This window comes from Penicillium vulpinum (genome assembly GCF_028829585.1).
Source record: "Penicillium vulpinum strain IBT 29486 chromosome Unknown utg000004l_segment0_segment0, whole genome shotgun sequence".
Lineage (NCBI taxonomy): Eukaryota > Fungi > Ascomycota > Eurotiomycetes > Eurotiales > Aspergillaceae > Penicillium > Penicillium vulpinum.
The window spans coordinates 5763458-5791262 of record NW_026643244.1 but is presented as its reverse complement, the minus strand read 5'-3'; the positions used below and the strand labels follow the sequence as shown (position 1 = coordinate 5791262).

Below are 27805 nucleotides of genomic sequence, written 5' to 3'. Positions count from 1 at the left end.
AACAATGAATTGACCCTTTGGGATCTTCGAGTGACTCACCAGCAATTCCGAATCAGGACCGGGAGCCAATACTCCAATCGGATTGACTCCCATCCTGTGAAGCCGTGGGTGACTGAAATTACCCTGAATTTGTGATCATCTCCGAGAAGTGTTCTATTTTCGGTGGCCTTGAAAGGTGCAGGACTTGGTTTCTCTTGGCGTATCCCTTGGACGCGCCAAGATGAGACTATTGCATGTATTCTCTAGTGGCAAGGCGGATGGTTGCCTTTCTCCGTAACCCCGGTATCTTATATAGGAATTCGGCGACACCGGAGGTAGGATATATCAGAAAACTTGGAATGTAGCTTGTCACACGAAACAAAGGACTAAGCTGAGTATATGCTTATCGACAACGTGTCGGCGTTCGTCGATGTGGTTGGTGTCTTATCGGGCCAATTGATAATGGCGATTCGTGAAGGAAATGGCGTGGAACTGTAAGACCCGGTGTATTACATCGATTACATCGATGTACATCTGAGACGGTCCGGGGAAAAGTATAAGGTGTCATTATATTTCAAACGGGCCAACGCGGCAATCCGAAATTATAAAAAAATATATAATACGTTTCCTTCTTTTAGGACCTTTTCCCTGTTCCCCATAAAAATCACTCTGTTCCCACCTTATCGCTCTTTCTCTCCGCTCCGCCCCTCCCCTCAAGGAAAAAAAAAAAGCTTCCTTTATTCACCTTTAACTTTCCAAACTAATAACTGGAGTATTCATTTTTGGTCTTCTCTCGCGCAACCTTGCAATGGGTCAAGCAACGGGCGAAGAGCGCGCTGTAAACCTGGCCCGAGAGGCCGTCGAACTGGTTGACGCGGGTCACAGAGAGGTATGTGATCTGCTTTTTGAACACCTGAGGAAGATAGCGGAGTACTGACATATAGCTCACTAAATAGGCTGCTTCTAGAAATCTTAGAGAAGCCCTTTCAATCGCCCCCGAAAATCCTCAAGTGAAGGCCGCTTTCCTGAAAGTTCAGTATGAAGATACGGACGGCCACCAGCTTCTCGATCTCTGCCGCCGATACACCACACATAACGATGAAAATGCAGGCAAAGAAGCTGCTACTTATCTTCGGACAGATGGTCTGAAACCACCGGAAACTGTCGCTTTGGAATCTCTCAAATTGTTGCTCGCACAGCGCCCGCACTCTTTATCGACGACACAGGATGAGATCATATCTGGGTTGGTGCGACAGAGCGTCAGTGTTCGACAATACTTCTCTACAGAGCTCCAGGTTTCTGTCACAGCATTCTTCGATGAAATTTATGACCGGGGTGATCGAGCAGCGGTCTGTCTGGACACGGTGGTGTTAGACCCCACAGTGTGGGCATCGGAGGAAACACGCTCCCACTGCGAGAGTGAATTATTCCAGCTTTTCATTGCCAAGTTGATGGAATCGGGCCATGATCTCGATGGTCGCTCTTTAAAGGGAATTACTCGATTGCTCGCCGTCCATGCCGTTGAACTCGAACATTTGATCGACGATGAAGGGTTTGAGGTGATCCTCTCATCCTTGGACAATCGGTTGCCGTTAGAAGTTCGGAGCCAGGCGACCTTGGCTACTGCGAAATATCTTGAGGTCGCCAAGGAGACGGGCGAGCAGAAGTTTTTGACACTGATTATGTCAATTCTTGGTAAAGGCCGTGTCAACGATCTCATAGTTGCGTTCTCCGCGGTGGCCGCCGTCTTCCCCGTAGCCCCCTCTGCAGCTGCCAATCTCTTCTTGTCGGAAGAATTCATGACATTCCTCATCCCGATGGCATCGCGAGATGCCAAGAGCAAGAAGGTGGAAGTTCCCGTGTTGGAACTTCTTAATGCCGCTTGCATCAACCGTCCGTGCCGTGAGGCTATCTCAAAGAAATTTGGGGAATGGTTGTCACATGTCCTGACCAATGGAAGTGATCATAGCTCGGAATTGGCCGCAGTGGCTCTTGCAAAGATCCGGGCATCTGAGCCCGAGAAACCCTCGGCTGGCAACGGTAAGGTCTTGGAGCAAGACAGCGAGTCTGAACTAGTTCATCGATTCATGGGACTGATGTCTGAACAAAAGGTTGAACATAACTCCCACGCAATCGAAGGACTGGCTTATACTTCCGTCAAGCCGTCCGTCAAGGATCAACTTGCCAATGATCCGACATTCTTGCGAAACTTCATTGTGGCTTTGAAACAAAACACATGTGACTTATCCGTGCTCTATGGCGGTTTGATGGTCATTCTAAACCTTACGAAATTCTTACCCAACCTATCCGAAGAGCAGAAGAAGATGGCACAGTTGAAGGACTACGCGGACCCGTCTACTGGAAAGGTTAAGGCAGCACCAGAAATAGATACTCGAGATGAAGAGGAAGCTGTCCTAAGGCGATGTCGCGCCGTTATCGATGCAGGCATCATGACTCTGCTTGTTGAGTGCGGCCGAATCTCCTCACCTTCCACCAATGAGCTCACGGCAAAGATTCTACAATCCTTGACAAGGCCTCAGAGGTCCCGTGGCACACTGGCACAACAAGGCGCGGTGAAGCTGTTACTCGGCCTTGCAGCCCCCAAGCAGAGTAGCTCTGGCCCCGTGACGAACGAAACTACACGCATCGCATCCCATGCGCTGGCCCGCATCCTCATCTCTGTTGATCCTTCACATGTTTTCCCATCATCCGGATTCCCCCAGGTTACATCCGCCGTCCGTCCCCTTCTCTCTCTCCTCTCGTCGTCCGAGTCTGCCTCGCTCTCCGCCGACCAACCTCGCGACCTCCTTCCAGTGTTTGAAAGTCTCCTAGCACTGACGAACCTTGCTTCGTACCCACATGACGACTCCGCACCTGAACTCATGGTCCGGGAAGGGTGGTCCACAGTGGAAGATCTCCTTTTGTCTAGCAATCCTCGGGTTCAACGAGCTTCCTGCGAACTAGTTTGTAATCTGATGACTTGTGAGTCCGGTGTTATCAAGTTCGCAGATGGCTCCAAGCAAGCGGCACAGCGCCTTCACATTTTGCTCGCTCTGACTGATGCCGATGACACTCCAACACGACGGGCTGCTGGCGGAGCTCTTGCAATGCTGACAGAGTTCGATGCCGCCATAGCTGCTGTACTCGACCGACCACGGGGAGTCGAACTGCTACTGGGATTGTGCCAGGAAGATGATGATGCATTGGTTCACCGAGGTGTTGTCTGTGTGCGAAATTTCACTTGCATCGCGACAGGTGACATTGGAACCCGCGCCAAAGCTGCCGTTCGTGCCGCAGGAGGAATTAGTATCCTCACTGCATGTCTCAAGAAGACGAAGAACCAAGCGGTACTCCAGGCTGGAGTTGAGGCCTTGAAGCCATTGGTTTAATAACAAGTATGACCTTTCGACTTTTCGTTTCATTTTCGAGCAGACCTTCTTTTACATTTTCTATTTGCATGTGGCTCTGGGATGGACTGGCTGATCCAGCGGAGTTTTTACGATTTTTCATTTATTGATTTTTTTTTAATGTTTTTAAGATGACCCCCTGATCACGAGCACAGCGACGGATTTAACGATTGCTTTTTTTTTTTTCTTAGGGACGTCTAAGGGAGGCGTCCGGTCTATGGAATTCGGCGCACAGAGTGCAATGGGTTGCATACTGGCTTTTGACATAGAATTATGAATGGCTCAGTCTCTATCCCCAACTTCCAACTTGAGCACCTGACTATCAATATGATTCCCAACTAGTGTCACCAAGCTTGTGGCGCTTTCTATAGTTCTAGAGCGTAGGGTCACGGGGTCTCCCTCAAACCATTCAAGCTTCTAGGAACCTCACCGACATTCCTGCATCTTTTCGATACTTTCGATACTCCCCAGGTGATCTCTTTGTCTGAAAAGTCATAGAACATATCTGCACGACGGATCCGGGGGTCTGTCGGATAATGACTAGACCAATGCCGATCCCATGCACTGCGTGTGGGGGCCAAGACCAACTCCAATTTGTCTACTCCGTAGGGATCCATTTGTATGACGTTGGATAGAAAATCCCCTAAAAAGATTTGTGAGCCTCTTAAGGAATCCCACACCGCATATCTAAATAGTAGAATATAGCACATCAATGTAAAATATAGTGCTATATAACACTACCATATATAGCACCCATAGTACTCAGGATCTACTTGGACTTGATATCATACGGAGATATAAAAGACCCGTACCGTGGAGATAACGCCCGTGGGTCGACAAATCATCTTTAGTCCAGTGCGCACACCTTCAACCCGTTCGCTTTCAGCTTAAACACACCTTCTCTTGTCACTTGGACCTTCAATTCTCTCAACCTATCCTCATCCTCTTTCATTAGGTGTGCAAAGTATCCCTTCCATATCCCCGACATTCCCAGACATAGGGCGCGCCTTGGAGCTTTGTCTCTTTGTCCTTCTGTCCTTCTCCCCTTTACCTTTTACCTTCCCTCTCCTTTTCTCCCATATATCAATGGCGTGGTTCACTTCATTCATTGCCTGCGTTCGCCCGCTCACCTGATCGCTTCCTTGTGACACTCAGGTTGAACCCGCCGTGAATTCCTTCCGATTGCAAACCCCCCCGGACATAATTGGAAATTGCAAATACAGTGTGGTAGATTTCGATAGGGTTGTGGCGGACTGAATTCTAGTGGACTTGTTGGTCTCGCCAGTATGAAATTCGGCCGCAATTTGTCGCAATTCACTGTTCCCGAGTGGAGCACCTCCTATATCAAGTACAAGGCCCTGAAGAAGCTTATCAAGTCTGCTGCTGAGCAGATCAAAGCGGGACAAGAGGCGGATTTGGCTGGTAAGTTTAGTTCTTGCATTGGGTTTATTATTTGGAACCATTGAGCACTCTTCTGACCAGGCCTTCGTGTTGGTGCTTATAGGTTTCTTCTACAACCTCGACCGAAATGTTGAAGATGTCGATTATTTCTACAACAAGAAATATGCGGAGTTTGCGCGCCGTTTGAAGCTGCTCGAGGAGCGCTATGGTTATTCCATGGAGGGCCGTCATCCTCTCGAACCCGAGGACCGACATGACCTGCGCGAGGCGCTTTTGGACCTGCGGTACCACTTGCGCCGCTTACAATGGTATGGTGAAGTCAATCGACGTGGCTTCGTCAAGATCACCAAGAAGCTGGATAAGAAGGTCGGTGCGCAGGCCCAGAAGCGTTATCTAGAGACCAAGGTCGATCCCACTCCGTTCGCTTCCAACGAACGCGTGTTCCAGTCTCAGGATCGTATTAATGCCTGGATGGCCATCATTACCGACCAGTCCAAGGCGGACGACAAGGCGTCTGATGATGCGAGCTCCACCCATTCTTCCCTTTCATTGAAGCGTGGCTCGGCTAGACCTTATCTTAATCTGCCTGCCAGCATCCTCACTGCTGTCGATGACGCACTGCGCAAGGATGATACTCATTTCTTGCTCGAATTACTCGAGACCTTGAAGGCCTCTGCGGAAGAAGCTGGAGAAATGGTTTATCCTAGGGTTCTCAGAACCCTGATTCAGCGCTCTATCCTTCATCGTTCCCGCGCTGTTCTGACCCTTCTTTTGGACCGAGTAGACACTCTAGAGGAGGACGATGATATCAACAGACGCAACTGCCTTCACCGCCTGGTTATCTCCATTGGCCGTGAACAGCCCACGAGTGACTCCGAGCCAGCCGCGTCGATGGTGCTTAACTTCCCCCGGAGACAACCCGCTATATTACTCCCGCGGCGCCTCCGACTCTCCAGCCGCCGCGTGCTGTAGTCAAAGAGGAGCACATGCCCCAACAGCTAGGCCGCGATGATCCTGCTGTAATTTACCTTAAGTTCCTATTGGACTCGCTGCGCCCTGATCAGCGTGAGTCTTTGATGGCCAAGGACCTTTCTGGACGCACTCCATTGCACTACGCGGCACAATATGGCTTTAAGGTCGTGTGTGAAGTGATTATTGAACATCTCATAGAATGGGGCATGTTCGATGTCAGTGATGGGATCGACGGTCCTCTCTGGCAGGACAATGACGGATGGGCCCCGCTTCATTTGAGTGTTGTTGGTGGCCACCCACAGACTACCCGATGTCTCTTGGATGCTGAAAAGCAAAATGATCCCTCACCGGAACGGAGCATCATAAGAAAGCAGGTCCCCAAGTCTAGTGCAGTATTGGCACTAGCGACCAAGGCCAACTTCATTGATATTGTCCAGCTTCTGGTGGATGCTGGCGTGGATATTAATTACCAGGACGAGCAGGGAGAGACTGCATTGCATGTTGCCGCCCGATTTGGCCATGATGAGTGTGCACAAATTCTCCTGGACGGTAGTGACGACCAGAAGGCAGACACAGAATTAGCCGAAAACACATATGGCTGGACGCCGCTCTTCATTGCCTGTGTGGACGGGTCTCTGAGTGTGGCTAAAATGCTAGTTACCGTTGGCGCAGACGTGGAGCGTTTCGATTCCTCTGGCTGGACGGCCAAGGAACACGCGGCTCTGCGAGGCCATCTCGACATTGCCCGTTGTTTGGCTGAGGTTAGCCCCGGCCCTCCTACCACTGAGCTCGATTTTTCATCGTCTACTCCAACTCTCCCTGGCTCCGAGTCCTCCTCGCCTCCAACTCAGTCGTCTCTTACTGATCGCCGGTCGAATGCACCAGGCCCAACTTCCGGGAGCCCTGGTGTACGGACTACTGAGCCTATTAAGACATTTGGACACAGATATCTTACTGATGAGAGCATGATCTTGGTCAGTCTGGGAACCATGGACATGCGCAAGCCGCTTGAGACAGTCAGCCTCGACCGCATCCCAATGGAGAATGCACATGCCACCCAGCTGGACACATCTTTGTCGATGGTGATAACAGCCAGCGGTGCACACGGTGAGCCGGAGGTGATTGACTTGCCTGTGCAGGACAATATCTCAACCGAGCCAATTGTATTCCACACTACCGATCCTACCAAGGTTCGTCTACTTTTCGACCTTGTCCCCACCTACGCAGGATCGAAAGAGAAGGTCGTTGGCCGGGGTGTCGCTCTGCTTTCTAGCATCAAGCCCACTGTGGGATCGCACCGAATCAACCTCAAAGGCGATTCCACTGTTCCCATTGTTGCCGCAAATACCCTTGAGGTGATCGGGTCTGTAACTTTTAATTTTCTCGTTATCACCCCCTTCAAGCACCCGAACATGTCTATCACTGGCAACCAGACCTACTGGCGCTCGATGACCTCAACAATGGTCATTGGACACCGTGGACTGGGTAAAAACATGGCTGGCCGCAATTCATTACAGTTGGGCGAGAATACTGTAGAGTCCTTTATCGCCGCGGCCAACCTGGGCGCCTCATATGTTGAGTTCGATGTACAGCTCACAAAAGACCACGTGCCTGTCATCTACCACGACTTCCTAGTCAGCGAGACGGGCATCGATGCACCTGTTCATACCATGACGCTCGATCAATTCCTCGAGTTGGGCGTTGGACGTTATCGTCATGCCTTGCCCGGATCCGTGAAAGTCAATGGCCAGGCATCTGAGTATGGTATACGCCAGCGCTCAATGTCTGTCGGCGGCTCCGAGTACGACCCCGCCGAATTGACCGAGAAGATCAAGCACACACGAGACTTCAAGAAGAAGGGATTCAAGGGCAACACCCGCGGCGAGCACATCCAGGCACCATTCGCCACATTGGAGGAATTGTTCACGAAGATCCCCAAACCTGTCGGATTTAACATTGAACTGAGTGAGTTATTAATGCTTCCCTAAGAACAGCTATTTTGTCGATCTAACCCAGATCGCCAGAGTATCCCATGCTCCACGAGAGTGAGGAGGAAGAGATGGACACCTACGCAGTGGAGCTGAACTCCTTCGTCGATACCATCCTGAAGATGGTCTATGACCTAGCACGCGGACGCGACGTACTGTTCTCCAGCTTCAACCCGGATATCTGTCTACTGCTGTCTTTCAAGCAGCCTTCTATCCCCGTTCTCTTCCTGACCGATGCAGGCGCCTCTCCGGTCGGTGACATCCGCGCCAGCAGCTTGCAGGAGGCTATCCGGTTCGCCTCGCGGTGGCATCTCCTTGGAATCGTCACTCAGGCCGAACCACTAGTCCTCTGCCCGCGGCTGGTCCGTGTCGTCAAGGAGTCCGGTCTTGTGTGTGTCTCTTACGGAACGCTCAACAATGACGGCAACAACGTTGACGTATGTATTTGTTTCATTCCTTCCCTGAAAACCCAAATAGCCATCTAACAATGCTATCCATATAGTACCAAGTTGCCGAAGGCATTGACGCCGTCATTGTCGACTCCGTGCTCGGCATCACAAACGGCCTCATCCAGCGCGGCAAGGGCGAACGCACACCGGGCCCATCGCCTAACCCTTCGGCCATCAATGACCAGACAGCCGACTCTGCCGCGGGCGCTGTTAAAGTCCCTGCTCTCGAGCGGGTGAAACAAACTAATCTCTCACCGGATATTGATCCTCCCAGCCTTATTTAAGAATTGCATTGTCATGTATCATTGCATTCTCACCTGGGAATTGTGATTTATCGGCATATGATGTCAATAGTTTGCATTCGGCTTATGCCAGCTTCAACAGCTATCAATACCAGTTATTATTGAATATTTACATATTTCTATGTTATTCCATGGTGCTTAGGCCTTTGATTTTCATTCTGGCGAGACGCAAATATCTTTTGACAGGTTGCATGAAGTAGATTTGTGGCTTACCTGAATGTAGTTGGATAAGAGGGAGGTGTTAAGATCAGATGTATGCAATTGATCTTTATAAATCTGCTAATGTCTAACGGTAGTTTCCCATTTGAAATTCAGCCATGGCACTTTCCTCAGCTGAACTACTACGCACCTCAAACCCATAGTTATGGTAAAGCCACACAATATAACTCACGCCGAACGCTCATTGAAGAATTTCTTGAAATCCCCCCACTTAGCATCTCGGCCATAAGTCAGAGGGAGGGTGAGCTGAGCATCGAAAATAGCTCTACGCGCAGGGCTACAAGTACATCGAAAAACGACCTCAGACAAGGGCGATCCAAACAGACGGGATAACGGCATCCCCTTATCATCGGGCGACTCCCCGTTCTCTCGTTCAATGATAGCCAACTCATCAACAAAAATATCCCGGAACTCAAAGACAGCCTGTTTATACTCCTGCGGCGCAGCAGGAGGAGCAACGAATTCCGGATTCACGGCAAACCGCTCCATTGGCACAGTCTGGATATTACTCCAGTGGAGAACAGCAGTGATATTGAAATCCTCATCAACGAGCATATTATTGAAATGAAGATCCAGATGACATAACGGGAATGGGCCGTATATATGCTCTTCCGTTACCATTGATGTTAGCGATGTTTCGAGGAACCAAGCTGCTGCTTCCCAGTCTGCTTCGCCTTTGTGTCCTTCGCGGATCTCCCTTGTTTGGCCTTTGCGGAATAGATAAAAGTATTCTAGCGAGGTTGACAAAGGTTTGACCCAAGAGCCTGAGATTTGGAATGGGCAGATTTCGAACTCGTCGGACTCGGAGTACGAGAGGAAACCGATTCTGCTAAACCGAAGAGTACTCAGTTCGTAGATATAGCGGGCCAATTGAGCGGCAAATTTCTTTTTATGTGTCGCAGGTATTGAGAGAGCCACTCTGTGATTGAGAACGGTTCCTGGGAGAGCTTTCATCAAAATGTAGGAATAGCCGAAGTCATTCTTCCTGACGCTATGCCCGAAGACGCGGGGTACGGGTATGGTCGTTTTGGAACGAATGAAGTTCATAGACGCAATTTCACTTAAAAGCCTTGTCGTAACGTCTTCATCGTTCTCCTCTTGGGGCAACATAATTCTCGCTACCCATTGACTTTTGTCTGAAAAGGATAGGGCGACCACTAGGTTGTATGTTCCTTAGGTGAACTTTTTAGTATTCACAGAGCAGGTCAATGCATCCAAGGATTCTTCTCGTTGCCGAATCTTTGTGGCTTCAGAGCAGAGATGGGTAAAATTTGCTGTTTCAAGGACTGTTTGTATCTTCTTTGCATGGTCGCTCTCAGTATCCAGGTTCTGGAATGAAGTCCAGTATTCATCAATAGAACCCATTATTAGTTTGGCCCAGACTTCCCAAAAGGTGAAAGAAAGAAGGAGAGTGGGAAATTGGAGGGAAATGTAGGTGAGAGATATCTAGCCCTGGGTGTTCTGCATATGCTTGACAAATTGAGGGGTTCATTTCCCTCCCACTTCGGGGGATCTGTATACCACGATCAAGTCTGAATTCTCTTTGAATCGAAGGATAGATGATTTGAGGAAAACAGGAGGTCTTTGGATGATCTAGTCAACTATGGCGGGATATTAAATGTCCGTTGTCCGACGGACCGTAATCGGCCTAATTTAGGGTGCTTGCACACCTGGTCTTAGACGTGTTGGTATATATCTCCTGCTCCAGAGACTCTCTCCTTCTAAACACATCCCCCAATGACTTTGCAAAACCTACCCCTCGAAATCCTATGTATGATTATTCGTTTCATAGGCAAAGATCAGCTTCGCAAACAGGGAGCCTCCTGCTTGACTGTCTGCAAGTTGTGGTATCAGATTGCAAAGCCCATCCTGCTAGAAGACCTCAGATTCAGTGTGCTGCGATTTGTACTAGCACCCAACCATGTGTACCCGAACCTGAGGACCTTTCTGCGACGGCTCACAATTGATGTGTATGGTCCCGAGGACTGGTCCACCAAGGAGGAGGATATCGTGAAATTAAATGAAATACTCATTTCATTATTTGAACGGAACGACCATTTGGCATCTTTTACTTTGCGTGTCTGCAAGCAATTTGAAATATCCCTGGTTCCTCGCCAGCATCCTCTTTCAACATGGAACCCAATTCGGTTTTTAAACGCCCTGGGTACCTCCAAGCTCTCACATCTTGTGGTTGATACATACGGATCTCAACTGAGCAGGGCCATCCATATCTGTCCTCAGCTAGCGCTCCGGATTCCTTCATTAAGATCGCTACGGATACGCATGTATAGGATCTGCCCAAAGATTCTTGAACTTCCGCAGGGCGATAGCCCATCACAAATTGAGAGTATTATCATCAATCTCAGCCACCAACATGTTTATCGAGTCTCCGCGATGTATAGCTCTCACTGTACTGAACGAAGAGGAGGGCTCGGCCTATACAATGACATGATTATTAAAGGTACTGAGATTGCAAAACAAACCCCAAGCCTTAAAGTGCTCGAAGTTATGTGTCACATGTACCCGTGTTGGGATATGACGACTATGAATTGTATTACTGGGATTGAGACAATTATTGCTGGCGCCCGTGACTGGGGCAACGAAGGGGAAAAGCTTCACCCGCCCATTCTCCATGACTACTGATTATTCCTCAAGTCGCGCTAGTACGTTTACCTAGGCAATATTGAGAACTCGTAAGAATCGCCTGCAGAGCAGATTTAGTGTATCTCTTCGAATAATTCAAAGGTTAATAATTCCATAATTTATGACGACTAGTATATGTATGGTTCCACTCAATCCCAATAAAAAGACCTAGCGGATATATAGGCGGAATATTCTTCCCAAGCCGATCAGCTTTTTCCTATGATTGCAGCGTGGGGATTTTTGTATTCAAGAGCTTTGCCAATTTTAAAAAGGACCAAGCGAGTGTCCTGGTGGCGTTCTCCCAAAGTTCTTTGGCGAGTCCTATAGACCTTCCGATATTCTGCTGCGGATTCGATGTATCTGTTTTGACATAAAAGAGCATCGCCAACGTCCTGTAAGGCCGATAAAGTGTCTTTATGATGTGCTCCAAGAGCTTTTCTGCGTTCCCAATAGACCTGTCTGTATGTTGATTCGGCTTCGATGTACTTGGCCTGGCGGTAAAGAGCACTGCCTATGTGCTGAAGACATGCAAGCGTCTTTGGATGCTGTGGTCCAAGGAGTTCTTTGAGTCCCTCAAAGGCCGATTGGTATTTGCGTTTGGCTTCAGTGAACTTGTTTTGATGGTAAAGAGAAATGCCTAGGTCATTAAGGCACGAAAGCGTCTCTTCATGTTGCCATCCAAGGGATTCCTTGAGCCCATTGAAGGCGATTTGGTATTTAGCTTCGGCTTTGGCGTACTTTTTTTGACAGACAAGTGCATGTCCTGTAATACGAAGAGACAGAAGCGTGCCTATGTTCATTGTCGGTACACTGGAAGCCTGATTGAAACTGGCTTTCGTTTTTTTGTATTTTTGTCCGACCAGCGGACCTTCTCGCTCGTGATATTCGTTGTATGGGGCATCGGATTGTGGCGAAATGGAATTCGATGATTTCGAGGCGACCGAAGTTGTCAAGGTTGAGGCCATTTGATTGAATTATGGAGAAAGCGTTGTAGCGGATGGTTTTCTATAATTGGAAGGTGTCATCGTGTTTTGACGCTCCCGTGACTGTGCCATCTGAGTCTGAGGCATTTGTTGTGGAACTTTTGACGAGGTTATTCCAGATATTTGCAGATTTTCCATACCAGACGCACAGTCAAAGGCACGTTGCTTCAGCCAGTTGCTCTCAAGAGCTCCTCGGGCAGAGAATTGCGTGTTGGCATCGGGAGCCATCGCAGATATCATAAAATGGCGACACTCCTCGCTGAGAATCTGTACCAGCGGAGATGTAGGAAATGGGAAGGGTCCCCCACGAACATACTTCGGCAGCGCATATGGGGTGTTCGAGGTAAATGGATATTCATGGAAAAGAACATAGAATGCCATCACGCCGAGAGACCATATATCAACTTTTTCCGAATAATGAAAGACGGCACTAGTCTCATCTACTCCAGGGGGGTAGATCATTTGCACTTCTGGCGCAAGAAAAAGTTGTGTGCCCACCATCGATCGAAGGCTGCTATTTTCGTTGATTCGTTTGCTAAAGCCAAAATCGCCGATTTTGACCCACCACTGAGGTCCTTTGGTAACCACAAATACATTCTGCTAGTATTAGCTCAACATGTTCCCTTCCTTCTATAGTCGCTTGCTTACCTCGGGCTTTAGGTCTCGATGGACAAACCCATTTCAATGCAGGTGTTCCAGACCTTCTCCGATTTGAAAGACGATCTCTCGGGCATCGTACTCGGGTAATGGTGTCGTCAAATGAGAACCTAGATCACCGTGTTGGATGTACTCCATAGCAATAAACATAGATTCCTCATTCTCATACCAACCAAAGTACTCAACAAATAGACCAAGATACTATGAATAGTCAACAAACATTCCTTGAAAACGAGATACGATAGAATGAACGTCTGACCTTCTTTTGTGAAAATTTCGCAATAGCCTCTAGTTCTTTGCAGAAGTCGATGCCCCCAGAGGACAGGTGTTTCTTGTTGACCATCTTTACGGCCTGCAGCTCCTCTTGGTTCTCGCTTGTCAAGCATCTGTGTAACCAGACGCTTCCACACGATCCACTACCCACTGGTTTCTCTTTTTTCCAAATATCGAGTCTCTCCTTTCGCCTCACATATTGACCAGGGGTGCTACTTGATTGAAAAGTGAAGCGATGGACCAAATCCGAGTAGAATTCGACCCGAAATTTAGCATCTGTCACCAAATCAGCGGTGGTCGACTGCATATTGAATCATGGGTGTTATAAGTCTGGTGTACAACAATCGACAGCCCTGATACTATGCAGATGCGGTTCGGGTCACCTAGCGTAGGGTCATCTGTCCATTTATTGAGGGGTAAAAGAAGGGGGCTACCAATCGATTCGCTTCTGACGTGGACAGCGCGACTCATAAGCAAATTCTTACTAGGTAGGTATGTACTGGCCTATTAATCATGTGGTAAATTTCGTAAAAGCACCCTATTAGAAACACATAAGCAATATTCTCAGTAATACAGAGCCAAGACAAGCAGCTGATGAGTACTAATGTTCAATTCAACATGTAGTGGGCTGTGCGCTAATCTTACGCGAAAGCCACAACAGCTTCCCGGCAAGTTTTGGAAGAAACAGGCGATCCGATGGCTTAATCGAGCCTATCCGCGAGAACAGTGGGAAATAATCGTATAAGTTGATAGGGGCTAAGCGGATATTTAAGTGACTGGAATGCAGTATTTAATTTAGGAGATGAGGTTGATGAGATATCACCAGGAAGGAGCGAACTGCGGGGCGCTACCCCTAAGGTGCTTTTCCTTATAGTCCCGCGTGTGATCCTCTCAATTATTTTACCTGAGGCCATCACACTCAAGGCTTTGACACGGAGGAGAACGATGGAGCCTGTTTCTTTCGCGTTTGCCGCTTGTTCTATGGTGGAGCTCTGCATCAAGTACGTATTCGGTTCTAGGGGAAACCTTGAATGTCCACCCTCAGCGCGCTCCGTCTAATTTAAACAGATATGGACGGAGTCTCCATGCGCGGTGTCAGGCGTATATACAAGCCGAAGCTGAATTGGCAAATACTCTCCTCTGTATTGAGGGCTATTGGTTGAAGATTGAGGATGAAGTCACCACTCTACGCGACATATGGAATGGACTAGACGGCCGTCTACAAATCCACCACAATCAAGTTCTTCAAACGCTATTACAGATCTTGCAAAATGCATATAGCACACTCGGTGATATTTTTGGGGAGCCCGAGAATAGCCAAAATTTCGGAAACCTCGTCGCACAACAGGGGAAGATCCAGCGACTCAAGTACGCGGCGTACGGAAAGAAATCGCTAGAGCGTATTGTCGAGCAACTTGAACATTGGCATCGACACTTTGACCCTTCGTGGATTTTACTATCGCGCCTCTCGGTCCCAATCATTCAGCAAAAACTTGCAGAAAAAGGACAACTTGGGAACAAAGCCATAGTTCCTATTCTACAGCTCCGTGAGGCACATAACAAAAGCAAATTACCCACCGATGAATGCTTGACGACATCAATTTTCCTCGATGCTGATTATCCCATAAAAAATACAAAGGGTATACCATTCACTACGGCCTCAATGGGGTTAGCACCAACCGGGAAGATGGTGATTGTTGACAAATATACGTCACGCGAGGACGTTGATCACAAAGTTTCCAAAAAGGATGTCCGGGATCTGGCCGTGATCTTGTCGAAGGTCAACCCGACGTTTTCTTCCTTGCTACCCTGTCAAGGTGTTATCACAGCAAAAGATCAGTCGCACTTTCGTATGGTTTTCACCGTACCCTGCGAGATGAGCCTTTATAATCCCTGCAGTCTTCGATCTATGCTGTTAAACAGGGCTAATACCTACCCTCTGAACGAACGGGTGCATCTGGCTGTATCACTGGCCCGATCCGTGGTTTTTCTTCATGCTTCTCGAATTGTACACAAAAGCATATCCCCAGAGAATATCATCATCCTTCACCCGGGTATGGGCGTACTCGGAACTCCATTGCTGGTGGGGTTTGAACGTTTCCGTTTCGATGAGCAGCGGACAAATATGGTAGGTGATAATCTCTGGGAAAAGAATCTGTATCGCCACCCCGCACGGCAGGGTCTTCAGCCAGAGGAGATCTATAACATGCGGCATGATATCTACAGCATTGGGGCGTGCTTGTTAGAAATTGGATTGTGGAAATCATTTGTGTACTATATGGGCGATCAGACCGTTCCCAGTTCAGAGCTTCCAATCACGGATATGTTGACTACCAAAAGCAAGCGGAAGGCGGCAGTGGAAATCAAGTCTACTCTTATTGATCTGGCTAAAATGAACTTACCCCAAAAAATGGGTAAGATCTATACCGATACGGTCATTAACTGTTTGACCTGTCTTGACTCTGGCAGTCAGATTTTCCAGGACGAAAGTGAATTTGAGGATGAGGATGGGATTTTAGTTGGCGTGCGATATATTGAGAAGGTAAGTCTATCACTGAAAAAATGGAAATATTCACAGTCATTAATCATGGAACATAGATCTTGTTTGAAATAGAGAAGATCGTGGTTTGAATAGGAATATTATAACAGCTTGTTAAAACCGACACCAATGAAAACGCCCCAAAAATTGAGATAGGAATAGGGTATCTTTCCTCCTGCGCATAGCAGTCCAGGTATATAGCAAAGAAAAGAACAAATCAACCAAAGACAATGTTGGTCTGGCCAGATACCGCTGTCTTCACGTTCAGGTTCGAGCAGCAAAGGCTATAATATTATAAGCGCGGGTAGAGAAAAAAGATCCATCCATAATTTACCATTAATAATGGACCTCCGAAATGATTTCCGTGACGAGCCCTCGGAAGAGGTCTGTACAGATTCGGTTTCATTTGTTGAGACTGACTCATTTCGTCTCTTCTTGGGGTGTGTCTTGAACCCCTTTTCGGGATTGCGAACAGGGGGTGGAGGAATAGCAAGATGCATTATGTAGAATATGTATGGGGAACTGAAGTGGTTGGAGACTTTTGTCATACTTTTAGCGGGTCAAGCAGACAGATTTATACTGAGGAATGGCATGTTTATGCTTATCTCGAATGAGGCAACAGCCAGCGAGACAGATGCTTATCTGCCAATCACAGTTCTATAATAATATCGTCTTTCAAGGTTATCCTACGCCTCTGATTCTATAAAAGTTGATCAAGCTCATCTATACGTAAGAGTATAACGAAATAATATGCCCACGTGTAGTGGATCACTATATAGTGGGTCGGTATGTACGGAATACTAATTGCTTGAAACATGGCTTTCCTTAAATGAGATAGAGTATTGATTGAATCTCTTGGGAAAACGCAAATTCATTATGCATAAATCAACATATGGTCTCATTTGGCCTTCAGTTGCTCTTCTAACCACTCCTGTGTGATACTCTCAAAAGTGCAAAACTGAACCGCATCACCCCATCCCCGAAGCCACCCCACAAAACGATCAACCATCCCGATCACATGAAGCATGCCACTAGTATCAGGATGCATCAAAATGGGGAACACAAAGCTGCCATCCCCTCCGTCAACATGGGCATTCTCCCACAGCCACAAAAACATATCCTTCCATCTCTGCTCAACAACGCGTACATCAACATACCCTTGGGTATTATCTAGATGTGGGAAGTACTGCATCGCCATCATATCCTCATTATTCCAGCCGGTAGGAATCTCCACAAGTGGATGGCCGACGGGACGCGCATTCGTCGCAGAAAGGGGCGTAGGGTGCAACCAAGCGCTAGCCGGCTGGGAGAAATCCACTGGTTTGATAGGCGGGTCGTTGGGTGTGAAATATGGCTGTGAGTCATGGTGACTCAGAGAGGAGTCATATAGGAATTCAAACTCTTTCAGAAGCTCGATTGTTGTCTCGCGTAGCTGGTACATGGGCGCGCGGTAGCCTCGCACCTTTTTGCCTGTTAGTCGCTGCGACACTTCCATGCACTTCACTAGCACGTCTCGTTCTTGAGCTGGTGTCATTTGGTAGGCTCCTTCGTGCGAATAACCATGAAGGCCAATCTCGGCGCCAGACTTGATAATTTCCTTCACGGTTGGTTCGAAGGTTTCCATTGTGTGTCCGGGGATGAACCAAGTCACTTTATCAGCTACATGATGTTTTTGTAACATGCGTAATATCCGATTGGCACCAACTCGACCGGAGAATATGCCGGTGCTGTAGTCGGCCATATTATTGTCTGGATGATGTCCTGTCCCTAGGAAGGCAGAGACCGCGTCAAAGTCAAACGACAAGGCAATTTTGACCTTTGGCTTCTGATGGAGAGAGAGATTTGCACAAAGCTGGGTATTCTGAGCAATGGAATTAGGGTTTTTCTTCTCGGTTCTGTTAACAGTTGCGATATCGCCGAGTGAAATTATTCCACGGGCGGGTTTCGCTGAGACTAGTATCGCAGTTGCTGCAACTATTGACTGTGTAGAAGCCCCACGTGAGGCACTGAGGTCAAGAAAGTTGACGGAAGCGGCCGGATGAAGCCGTAAGACATCTCTTTGGAGCTTAGAAATGACTTGGTCGAGTGAATCAAAGAGATCTTGATAACCAAGGACCACAATAGAGAAACCGTTCCCTGATTGATTCTCAGGAGACTTCGCCTTATTGACCTGGAATTGATGCTGAAGGAGCAATCTTGCGTGCACCAGCATTTTTCTCTGACAGTCCATGGAAGTGTGCCCCTGATCCCATTCACTCAACGGAATCTCCCAAATTGCATCTCTCCCAGAGGGCTCCTGAGTTCTGGCATCGATAATGAAAACATCGATTTGGTCATCGAAAGCGCTGAAAGCGCTGCTTATCCGAGCCTGTGCTTCAGTTGAATTGCCAGAGACCAGAGAGTCCAGGTTGACTGCGATAGCCCTGTCTGTGAAACCTTGACAGATGTTAGTATATATTATTTTTCATTTTACAAGTCAAGTATACCTAAGGAGCAAGCGCCAAAGGCCTCTGCAAATGGTACAGAGGCCCCTGTGATGATGATAGATTGGTTGGTGACATAGGATCTCATGTTTGTGGAAGATTTGTAGAGGTAGGAGAATATTGTGGATCTCAATTCATTCTGATAGTATATCAAGAGTTAGTGGGCTGGGTGTTGCTTTATATTTGTGCATAGCATGGAATATATGAAGTCGACAGCGGGGTCATGATAGCTTAGTCTGCGGGGAAACACCAAAGGCCCCCAAACAGATGCAGATACAGTAACAGCCAGCGAGCAGAGAATGCTTGTTCCGATACTCTAAACTCGGACCACTCAATGCGGGGTTGCTATCAGAATAGAGCATTTGTCTTGATAGCAGCTCGTTGCCACCAGGATGCGTTTTGCGCGCAGTTTGACTGTGAAATCCCACCGCTGGACTTTTGCCCATGCCTTATCAATATATCCCCATGGCAAGAGCAAGCGAAAAGATATCGCCTTGTGGGGTTTTTGATCAAAAATAAGGTGTACCTAAAAATAACAGAAGATAAAAGCTTTTCTTAAGCCAATCCTATCATCGAGGTCAATCGCGTCTTGGCTTTCTAGTAAGAGCCAGCGATCTGTTTTCACATATTTGTAGTTTGTATGTAGATAAATGGTTGTTCTTGTGATTAATCAAGGGAACTGTAAAAAAAAACAAAAATCTTAAATATCTAAAGCTATTTCCGTCGAAAGATGTTGAGTGATATAGTTTTTGATTGCGTTGCAACTCATATCTACTGTCATGGCACAGTTTGAAATCAAAAAAGATCCTGGTGATCTAGAGTCTTCCATCCAAGGCTCGACAAAAGAGGCTATTGAAATTGGGGCCACACCTGTCCTCGCAAAGAGTTTCAATCTTTTCAGTGCTTGCGCGACTGGAGTCACTACCGGAAATGCTTGGGCGGTTCTGGGAGGCGGAATTGTAAAGACCAGATATTTTCTCTAGATTATGCGCTCCTAACACCTCTTAGATTGCCTCTCTCTACAACGGCGGACCACCTGGGATAATATATGAGTTGTAGGTCATTGCAAGCTCATTGATCTTCTCAATGCTAACGCCTAAATAGCGCTACTGCTTCCTTTTTCTATTGCTTCATTGCCGCATCAATTGCCGAGCTCGCTTCTGCCATTCCAGCATCTGGAGGAGTCTATCACTGGGCGACTATCACCGCTGGTCCTCGTTATGGCAGAATGTGTGGCTGGTTCGCAGGATGGCTGAATGGCCTTGCGTGGACATTCGCTGTAGCAGGAAACTGTTCTATGACTGGAAGCATGATTGTCTATTCATACGCACTCTATCATCCAGAGGTAAAACCGCAGCGCTGGCATGTTTTTGTTTGCTATTTGATCATCTCCTGGCTATGTTGTCTTACTGTCATGTTCTGCCAAAGAGCTCTCCCGCTCATCAGCAGAATCGGATCATTCTTCATTGTTGTCGGGTTCAGTATCACGGTCTTAGTCTGTGCTGTTATGCCGAGTCAGAATGGAGCAGGATATGCATCGAACTCATTTGTCTGGAAGGACTGGAACAACATCACCGGTTACCCGGACGGATTCACATTCCTCGCAGGCATGTTGAATGGGGCATTCGCAATCGGGGCCATTGACTGCGTCACTCATATCGCCGAAGAAATCCCCGAGTATGTAATATTGTTCCATCCCAGATAGTTCTTTCGCTGATACTTCAACTAGTGCAAGACGAAATATCCCAAGAGCACTTGCTTGCCAAGTGACAATCGGCTTTGCGACTGGCTTTTGTTATTTAATCTCTATGTTCTATGCTGTCACCGATCTGCCACTAATTGTGAACGCCGATTCCATCTCTCCCCTGGGTGATATATACTTGCAAGCAACTGGCTCCCGAGCGGGTGCTGTGGGGCTTCTTACTCTCACGATCGTACCCATCTTCTGTGCAACGATCGGATGCTATATTACCGCAGGAAGGACATTTTATGTCTTGGGTCGCGACGACGCAACCCCGCTTTCCAAACATATTGGCGCCATCAGTCCGACATGGAATAGCCCATTGTATGCCACTTTGGCATGTGGGGTGTTTCTGACATGTGTCGGGGCAATTTATGTGGGATCATACACTGCATTTGAGGCTTTCATCGGGTCATTTGTGCTTCTCACGACAATCTCTTACTTCCTTGCTATATTCCCACATTTGATAACAGGGCGCAAAAACATCCGCCCTGGTCCATTTTGGATGGGGAAAGTTGGTTCTATTGTCAATTCTGTCGCGTGCATGTACATTGCCGTCTCGTTTGTGATTTACTGCTTCCCTTATGCCCTGCCAACATCTCCGGAAGAGATGAATTATACTAGTGTGATCACATGTGGATTGACCTTGCTGGTGGCGTTGTGGTGGATATTGCATGGACGAGGGAACTATACGGGACCACAGGTGGATTTGCATTGAGATAGTAGATTGGAACATTCTACAACATACGCTGATTTTTGTGAGCTTTTGCAAAATCTGACAACAAGAAAGGTTCCTCGTGTCTCTAAGTTATGTTATGTACGATATATACATCAGGTACTCCGTATGTTGTACTATGTAGTGTCTTAGTTTAAGTCTCGCTGGCTCCTTCCTTTTTCAAAATGCCAAGCCCCACTCATTCAAACAGATAAGATAAGAGAACACTGATAAGAGTGGATCTTGATAAGAGGCTCTCCAAATACGTTGTGTAATGGAATCAAAACCATTTAGAACCCCCCGCATTGGAGGGGTTGGGAGGAAATCGCAGAACCGGAGTGGAATATGGGATTTCCTTGACTAACAATTATACCTCTTGCTCCCGACTGACCCCGCACGTATCTCAAGCTAGCTCCACTATTGACACCGTTGGGCTTGACATTTGACCTCTTACCTTGGCGTTACTCCAACTGCACGCTGTGTCATGACGCCAGTCTATTGATTGTACCCCTCACGAATACCAAACACTGGAATTGCTCGTATTGAGAGTCAGCTCTATATCGACGAAACCATGAGTGGTTCCATGAGAGCTCCTAGAAAACAAACCAAGCGTCTTCGTCAAGCAAAACAGAAGTCGGTGACGTTCACAGGGTAATCCTCAAGTATATTTAAGCTTACACATACTCTTGAAGCTGACAAAAACAGGTGCTGGACTTGCAGGACTCGGAAGGTCAAATGCGATGAGCGTCAAAAGAATGGCTGTGGAGTCTGCCAAAAGTCTGGCCTAGAATGCGCTGGCTATGGTGTGAATCTATGCTGGATGACAGATAAGAAGCGAGATCTTCAAGGCTTGCGGCGCAGACAAATCAGACTAGGTAAGTCTCAGCCTAGCCCTCTTTCAAAGGCACACTCGCTAATAACATTCTTAATCAGAACAATCCACCTCTCCTAGCATTTCCGAGGAGGAGATCAACCGAATTATATCCTCTCTTGACACAATCTCAACACCATCGCGCACCGTCAGTATAGGACCCTTTTCAATATTCTCCAAATGGGAGCATGGCGACGATGAGGATGTCGAACCCCATGCTTTATTGGAGAATAGTCATCGGTCCCAGGACGGTAGTTCTGAGATCACACCTGGTCAGTTGGATCTAGTCGACCTGTCCAGCGAAATTTTTGAAATAATTCCGAATGATAATGTCATTCATCGTGCAGAAATCCATGAAATTTATGAATTGGATTTCTCCTCAAACTGGGAGTCATTACTAGCGGTGTTGGATACACCAAATTCCCCAAGGTCATCATACTCGCGAGAACGGCCTCTCACATTACCTCCATCACCACAAATCGGGATTTCAATGCCTTTATTCAAGGACCACAAAACATCCATGCTAATGTATCACTACAAAAATCATGTCGCCGAGCTCCTACAGCCAGTCTTCCATCCGAGGAATCCCTGGCGCACAACATATCTCCCATTCGCCCTCGAGGGCTGTCCTGACTTATGTCTTGTCCAAAATACAGGGCCTACCTCAGGTGTCTCAATTTCACTATTCCACAGTATATTATCATCGGCTGCATTCCACCTCCGGAACGTCATGGATGGCTCAAGAGAATACCACAACCTTGGCCTCCAGCATAGGGCTAAAGCCTTGCGGGCACTCAAGTTTTCACTCGTAGCTCCCAAGGACTCTCAGCAATATACCGTCTATCTCACGGCAATCCTCTCATTAGTCACGATCGATGTAGGTGGCTTTTATTCCATACTATGAAATATTATTGAATCTAACAAATTAGACCATGACGGGAGAAGATTCAGATTTCCCAATTCATCTGAAAGGGTGTCGCCAGCTACAAAAGCCCGACAATGCCTCCGAGGCTCTCGATGACTCCAGTCGGCAGGTCAGCAGTATTTGCCATTTCCTAAGTCTTCTGGCTCGAACAACGGCACACGAGCTAGAACCTAGGCCCTGGACAACAGGTGGTCCATTCTTCGAGGAGCCTTACTTCCACAACGACGACACCAACATCCAATACATGTATGGGATCACCCCATATCTAGGAAATCTGTTACAAAAAGCCTGTCAGGTGGCCGAGTATATGGCTTTCTACGAGGATGTCGAAATGCCATCAATTCTGCTCGAGGCATGCTCGGCATTACATGATGAAATCTTTTCGTGGGACATAGACTCTGAGTCTTTCGATCTCATTGTGTCAGAGGAGCCGGCGACGCTTGAAGTAATACGTTACCAAGCCCTAGCATTTCATAGCGCGATCGCAATTTTTTATTATCGAGCAATCGAGAACTCCAATCCGGTGGACCTCCAACAGCAAGTCGAAGCAATTTGGAAGAACCTCACGCTAGCGGAAGACCTCAAAGACGCATACTTGCGTGGCGAAAAACGCGCAGCTCCTATGTCCTGGCCGGCATTTATCGCTGCATGTGAGGCAACCGATCGAGAGCCTTGGGTTGAATGGTGGGAGCGAGTCCAGGAGTACTCAATGGGCAATTTCAAGAGGCAATGGAAGGTTATACAGGAAATTTGGAACATCATGAATTTAGACGAGAATGTGGTTAACTGGAGAGATGCTCTCAAACAATCAGGCAAATTAGTCTTGCCGATTTGAAAGCATCATATAGCGTGAATCATACATAGTTGAAATCTCAAAGTTCGAAACATGCGTCAGTCTCTACTTACAACTCATCCTTGGAAGCCGGGGCCTTGGACTTGGGACCGGTCTTCAACTTCGCCATGGAAGCGAGAATATCAACGATCAGATCAGCAGCGGCAACCGAAGTAGTCTCAGCAACAGTGTCGTAAGGAGGACTGACTTCCACAACATCGGCACCGACAAGATTCACACCTTCAAGGCCCTTGATGAAGCGCTTCAGCTCACGAGTGGTCCAGCCGCCCGACTCGGGAGTTCCGGTCGCAGGAGCGATGCTAGGATCGAGGACTGATTGAAGAAATTAGTTTTTGATATATTGGACTGGGCAAAGGGAATTCTCACCATCAATATCAATAGAAAGGTAAGTCGGAGTATCTCCGACAACGCTGCGGACCTTCTCAATGATTCCAGACATGCCAATATCGTCAATCTCGTGGGCCTCGATAATGGTGAATCCAACGTTCTGGTCGATCTCGTAATCCTTGGGACTCTGTTGATAATTTTAATTAGTATTCATTCCCGACAAGAGACCTGTAGGTACGACTCACGAAAAGCTTAGTTCTCAAGCCACCGTGCACACTCGTTCCCTTGGCGATACATCCCTCCCGGCTTGCATGCCAGAAGAAAGTTCCGTGTGTGATAGCGGACTGGTTGGAAGCAATTCCAGTGTAACCCTCATAAGGATCCCAAGTGTCGAGGTGAGAATCCAAGTGGATAACGGAGATCGGTCCGTAGACGTGCTTCAATGAGCGCAGAATAGGCAAGACAATCGAGTGATCTCCGCCCAGACTGACAATGCGGGGGTGTTCCCATGAGTTACCCTCGGAGGTAGGGTGGTAGAGAATCTGTCTGTAACCCTGTTCCATCTGCTTGAAAGCGTGCGCGGCATCGAATGGGGTGATGGGGATATCTCCACAATCAATCTAGTTATGGATTAGCCGACTCCACAATTGCATTGCATTGTTTTTCATTGTTGTAAATGCGCTGCACTCACAATTTCAAGACCCTCGTCATAAGGGTCAACTCCCCACACGGTGTTATAGCTGCGACCTTTCTTTTCGCGCGCAGATCCTGCGCGGATACCTCGAGGGCCGAATCGTGCGCCGGGACGGTATGAAGTGGAGGTGTCGTAGGGGAAGCCGAGAATGGCGATGTCGAGAGGCTTTTGCGCGGGTTAGGTCTGAGTTGGATTATTGGGTAAATAGATGCTTCCGCTGTAACATACCTTATTGTGAGATGCTGCGAGACATCTTTGCCATTCCAAGTGGGCGAATGTGACGGGCTGAGAGAATGGAAGATCGACGTCGAGATCTATTGTTTGTTTAGTTATGTTTATTTTTCGGTTTGTCCTTATGCGACTGACCTTCTATCGGGTGGTTATATTCTGGGCCGACATTGAGAGCAATGGCGCCCTGCAAAAGAAGCGACAGTGTGGAAGTTGTGAAGCGCATTTTGAAGATTTATTCGAAAAGTTGCACGTCAAGGGTGGAATTGGGATATCCATTGGTATTTATAGCCTTTACATCTACATAGCTAGCTAATTGCTATCTTATTACCATATAGAATAACCCAGCGAATGCTACAAATCTGATCAAAGAGGAAAGTTGTCTCGCAGACTCTTTCCACAACTATCATGCGGGGACTCCCGACTTTGCTTGACGCTAAGATAAGTGACCCCAACGCCGTTACCGGTGGTCCGCGATAATGGAATTATTGGCTAATCGGACTTACCGCCTTTTCCTACGCTTTTACACTGTGTACGCATAGATGTAGTATTTAGTTACGTGTGTTATTATTTCGAGATAATAGTATCCACATAGAAATGAGATGGCAAATGAGAGGCTAGAAACAGCTGCCTTCGACGCCGTTAAGCCTCCGATTCACTGTGGCTGATCACGTGGATCTATCTCCACGGGTAGGGCGATCTAATGCCACCATCATCTCTCGTGGGTAGACTTCCGCAGAGCCCACAAAGCCCACTGCGGGTTAATGGGCCCCCAAATGGGCCCCAAACAGTACAAATATACCGAGAATTCAGAAGTTGAACCCCCTTGTAGGGTTTTTAAAATTATCCTTAGTTTTACCTCCGTTTCTAAGCCTTATCCTAAAGGTAATATTTTATTAGTTTGAATGATTTAGAATCAATCACTAGTTGTCTCTCTATATCACGTTTCAAAATATAAAAAAGCGCGTTATTTAGATAATTTATAAATTACAGAAGCACACTTAGAAAGTGGTAGTATTCCTATACAAAACCAAAATATATATGTAATGGTATCTCGACTTTTACCAGTTAGAGTTTATTCAAAATTAAAATATATACTTATATAGCTACTATAATTCTAGATTCTAAATTTGAATTTTATATACCTAGTGGAAGGTTGTAATACAGCGATTACAGAGGCCGGCTAGGATGGGCTTTAATGGGGGCCCATAAGCCCCCACTGATGGGCTGTGGGTTGGGTCGGGTTTCGAAGGTAGGGCCCATTTATGGGAAGTCTAGCCGCACCACCCGGGTTCGGAGGAGAATGTATTCTCGATGAATTGGGGTATTACTAGGGCGCTATGTCGGTTCTATTGGCGTCGGCGATATCCAGTGTGATATCACTTCAAAGATTGATATTTCTCTTCAATCAACATAAATTTCACCTTATTTGGATCTGTTCGTATTATATCGGATTGAATGCTGTTCTGGCAGCCTAGTTGGCTACGGAAGAGTATAGCCACGAAATTAACGAGAAATGAATTATAAGATTGTTTATCTACCTACTTTAAAGGACCTTGGGATCAGACTATGTACATACTCAATTAATGAGATGGCAAACGGTCCCACGATAAGAAGGCTTAGCATCTTCCTGGTGGACGCCATACCCAGGCCACCAGCCTTGGCCTCTGCTAACCCCTCGATCCTTCCACCTGAAAGAAGCTATAACCATGCAACTTTCATCCATCTCATCATGGGAGGTGAAAAAAATATAGTACGTTCCGTCATAACTTTTAAGGACTCACCCCGAATATTAACATTAAACTAGTTCCTTGCCGCTGGTTCCAAACCTGACTCTGGGTATCTCGCCACCAGAAATAATCGAAACAAACCCATCCTATGTCAGCAAAGATGCGCTCGTCATCACACTCCATCGCGAGAAAGACGACAGTCCGAGACCTTTGATTTTTAAATGGCAATCTGCGGCAGAGTTCTTTAACCCCTCCACACTCGGTCTATTCCGCATTATCTCAAGCGGAAAAAATTCCGAGTCCGATGTCCAGGAGAAGCAAGAAATTCAACTGCCCGTACAGGACAACTGGACAGAGCCACAGCCTTTCATCGTCGGACAGTCTGCCGGTGGTCATGTCATTGAACTTGGTCCTGACAGGTCTATGAGTTTTAAACACAATTTTCCGAACTCGTGGCGACAGGTTCTTGTTGTTGGTGAAACTTATGAGCTTTTTTGGAAGGGCGCAAAACCGCTTGTATTATGGGACTGGGGCAGCGTGGATGGGTATATGGGTAAAAGATTGGAGGTGAAAGAGGAGACAGAGAGAATCCACGTTCGTTATGGCAGTAGCGGGGGAACTGAGGATAATAGCGATGAGCCTGCAATGCTGATGCGTTTTACTGCGGTTGAGAAATATCAGAATTTGGAGCCTGTGATCACATCTCTGGACATCGACCCGGATCCAACTCCTCAGGGGGCGTAAGTTGATTTCCTTGCTTTTCTCTATTCTTCTATCTGCCTTCTGTTTCAAATATTGGGATCGCTAACGGCTGAAAATTCTAGTCTAGGAGCACCGATACTTAGCGTCTCGCTTGAGTTCGAAGATAGTTCTGGAGAGCTAAAGCTAGAAAATCAGGATCCGATGATGGATTTCCGAGTCACGGTTACATACCATGGCGTTGGAACCGATGATCCTGCTTCTGCGAGACCTATCACTTTTCACTACAACATCTTTGACGGCGAGACATACTATGCATTATATCGTTGTCGTTACGATGAATATGAAGTATGGGAATCTTGTGGGAAACGCAGTGTCTGTTATGGTTTCGTAGACGAGCTCGATGTCGAGGTTAATGTTGCTGATAATGAGAAATTTGTGAGTCTGCGGCCTGGCGAAAGCTGGACTACGACAGATTGTGTCGACAATACCTTGTGGAAGTTTCCAGAAGATCTTCACTTGGGAGATATGTTCCGGTTTGTATTCAAGGGCGCTACGATAGATTGGTGGGATTGGGGAAGTAAAGATCAGGCGCATACTCAGACAGTGGTCACCGTGCCATCTTTTCCTATGAGCAGTGTTGTCAACCCAGCTGATAATGATGGAAGGCCTGAAATAGTGGTGCCCGCCTCTAACCAGCTTGAGTTTGTTTTGGTTGACTAGATAT

General features: G+C 47.2%; 13 protein-coding genes across 13 annotated transcripts; 7 read left to right on the top strand and 6 right to left on the bottom strand.

The window, feature by feature from the left end:
- Window positions 1-787: 787 nt before the first annotated feature.
- N7479_010664 (UNC45-central domain-containing protein) lies at window positions 788-3368 on the top strand (the record flags this gene model as incomplete). Its single annotated transcript, XM_057258355.1, has 2 exons — window positions 788-868; window positions 936-3368. The coding sequence occupies 2 exons, from the start codon at window positions 788-790 to the stop codon at window positions 3366-3368; spliced, it is 2514 nt and encodes an 837-aa protein (XP_057105813.1).
- Window positions 3369-4638: 1270 nt separating this feature from the next.
- N7479_010663 (glycerophosphocholine phosphodiesterase) lies at window positions 4639-8480 on the top strand (the record flags this gene model as incomplete). The annotated part of the gene is made up of 5 exons (XM_057258354.1): window positions 4639-4808; window positions 4891-5681; window positions 5702-7724; window positions 7784-8184; window positions 8250-8480. The coding sequence occupies exons 1-5, from the start codon at window positions 4673-4675 to the stop codon at window positions 8478-8480; spliced, it is 3582 nt and encodes a 1193-aa protein (XP_057105812.1). The 5' UTR covers window positions 4639-4672.
- A 405-nt stretch (window positions 8481-8885) lies between these two features.
- Window positions 8886-9827, bottom strand: N7479_010662 (phosphotransferase family protein; the record flags this gene model as incomplete). Its single annotated transcript, XM_057258353.1, has 1 exon — window positions 8886-9827. One exon carries the CDS (start codon window positions 9825-9827, stop codon window positions 8886-8888), a length of 942 nt encoding a protein of 313 aa, XP_057105811.1.
- A 627-nt stretch (window positions 9828-10454) lies between these two features.
- N7479_010661 (F-box protein) lies at window positions 10455-11360 on the top strand (the record flags this gene model as incomplete). The annotated part of the gene is made up of 1 exon (XM_057258352.1): window positions 10455-11360. One exon carries the CDS (start codon window positions 10455-10457, stop codon window positions 11358-11360), a length of 906 nt encoding a protein of 301 aa, XP_057105810.1.
- A 206-nt stretch (window positions 11361-11566) lies between these two features.
- Window positions 11567-12325, bottom strand: N7479_010660 (uncharacterized protein; the record flags this gene model as incomplete). Its single annotated transcript, XM_057258351.1, has 1 exon — window positions 11567-12325. One exon carries the CDS (start codon window positions 12323-12325, stop codon window positions 11567-11569), a length of 759 nt encoding a protein of 252 aa, XP_057105809.1.
- A 9-nt stretch (window positions 12326-12334) lies between these two features.
- On the bottom strand, window positions 12335-12571 carry N7479_010659 (uncharacterized protein; the record flags this gene model as incomplete). The annotated part of the gene is made up of 1 exon (XM_057258350.1): window positions 12335-12571. The coding sequence occupies one exon, from the start codon at window positions 12569-12571 to the stop codon at window positions 12335-12337; it is 237 nt and encodes a 78-aa protein (XP_057105808.1).
- A 453-nt stretch (window positions 12572-13024) lies between these two features.
- On the bottom strand, window positions 13025-13580 carry N7479_010658 (uncharacterized protein; the record flags this gene model as incomplete). The annotated part of the gene is made up of 2 exons (XM_057258349.1): window positions 13025-13201; window positions 13260-13580. The coding sequence occupies 2 exons, from the start codon at window positions 13578-13580 to the stop codon at window positions 13025-13027; spliced, it is 498 nt and encodes a 165-aa protein (XP_057105807.1).
- A 638-nt stretch (window positions 13581-14218) lies between these two features.
- On the top strand, window positions 14219-15904 carry N7479_010657 (uncharacterized protein; the record flags this gene model as incomplete). Its single annotated transcript, XM_057258348.1, has 3 exons — window positions 14219-14274; window positions 14342-15815; window positions 15872-15904. 3 exons carry the CDS (start codon window positions 14219-14221, stop codon window positions 15902-15904), a joined length of 1563 nt encoding a protein of 520 aa, XP_057105806.1.
- Window positions 15905-16710: 806 nt separating this feature from the next.
- Window positions 16711-18383, bottom strand: N7479_010656 (polysaccharide deacetylase family protein; the record flags this gene model as incomplete). The annotated part of the gene is made up of 2 exons (XM_057258347.1): window positions 16711-18248; window positions 18299-18383. The coding sequence occupies 2 exons, from the start codon at window positions 18381-18383 to the stop codon at window positions 16711-16713; spliced, it is 1623 nt and encodes a 540-aa protein (XP_057105805.1).
- Window positions 18384-19074: 691 nt separating this feature from the next.
- N7479_010655 (uncharacterized protein) lies at window positions 19075-20754 on the top strand (the record flags this gene model as incomplete). Its single annotated transcript, XM_057258346.1, has 4 exons — window positions 19075-19254; window positions 19304-19350; window positions 19400-19972; window positions 20025-20754. 4 exons carry the CDS (start codon window positions 19075-19077, stop codon window positions 20752-20754), a joined length of 1530 nt encoding a protein of 509 aa, XP_057105804.1.
- A 568-nt stretch (window positions 20755-21322) lies between these two features.
- On the top strand, window positions 21323-23382 carry N7479_010654 (Zn(II)2Cys6 transcription factor; the record flags this gene model as incomplete). Its single annotated transcript, XM_057258345.1, has 4 exons — window positions 21323-21402; window positions 21457-21626; window positions 21685-22499; window positions 22552-23382. The coding sequence occupies 4 exons, from the start codon at window positions 21323-21325 to the stop codon at window positions 23380-23382; spliced, it is 1896 nt and encodes a 631-aa protein (XP_057105803.1).
- A 67-nt stretch (window positions 23383-23449) lies between these two features.
- On the bottom strand, window positions 23450-24875 carry N7479_010653 (agmatinase; the record flags this gene model as incomplete). The annotated part of the gene is made up of 6 exons (XM_057258344.1): window positions 23450-23712; window positions 23767-23914; window positions 23973-24347; window positions 24419-24586; window positions 24650-24735; window positions 24788-24875. 6 exons carry the CDS (start codon window positions 24873-24875, stop codon window positions 23450-23452), a joined length of 1128 nt encoding a protein of 375 aa, XP_057105802.1.
- Window positions 24876-26358: 1483 nt separating this feature from the next.
- N7479_010652 (uncharacterized protein) lies at window positions 26359-27801 on the top strand (the record flags this gene model as incomplete). Its single annotated transcript, XM_057258343.1, has 3 exons — window positions 26359-26402; window positions 26457-27119; window positions 27204-27801. 3 exons carry the CDS (start codon window positions 26359-26361, stop codon window positions 27799-27801), a joined length of 1305 nt encoding a protein of 434 aa, XP_057105801.1.
- Between the last annotated feature and the right edge of the window lie 4 nt (window positions 27802-27805).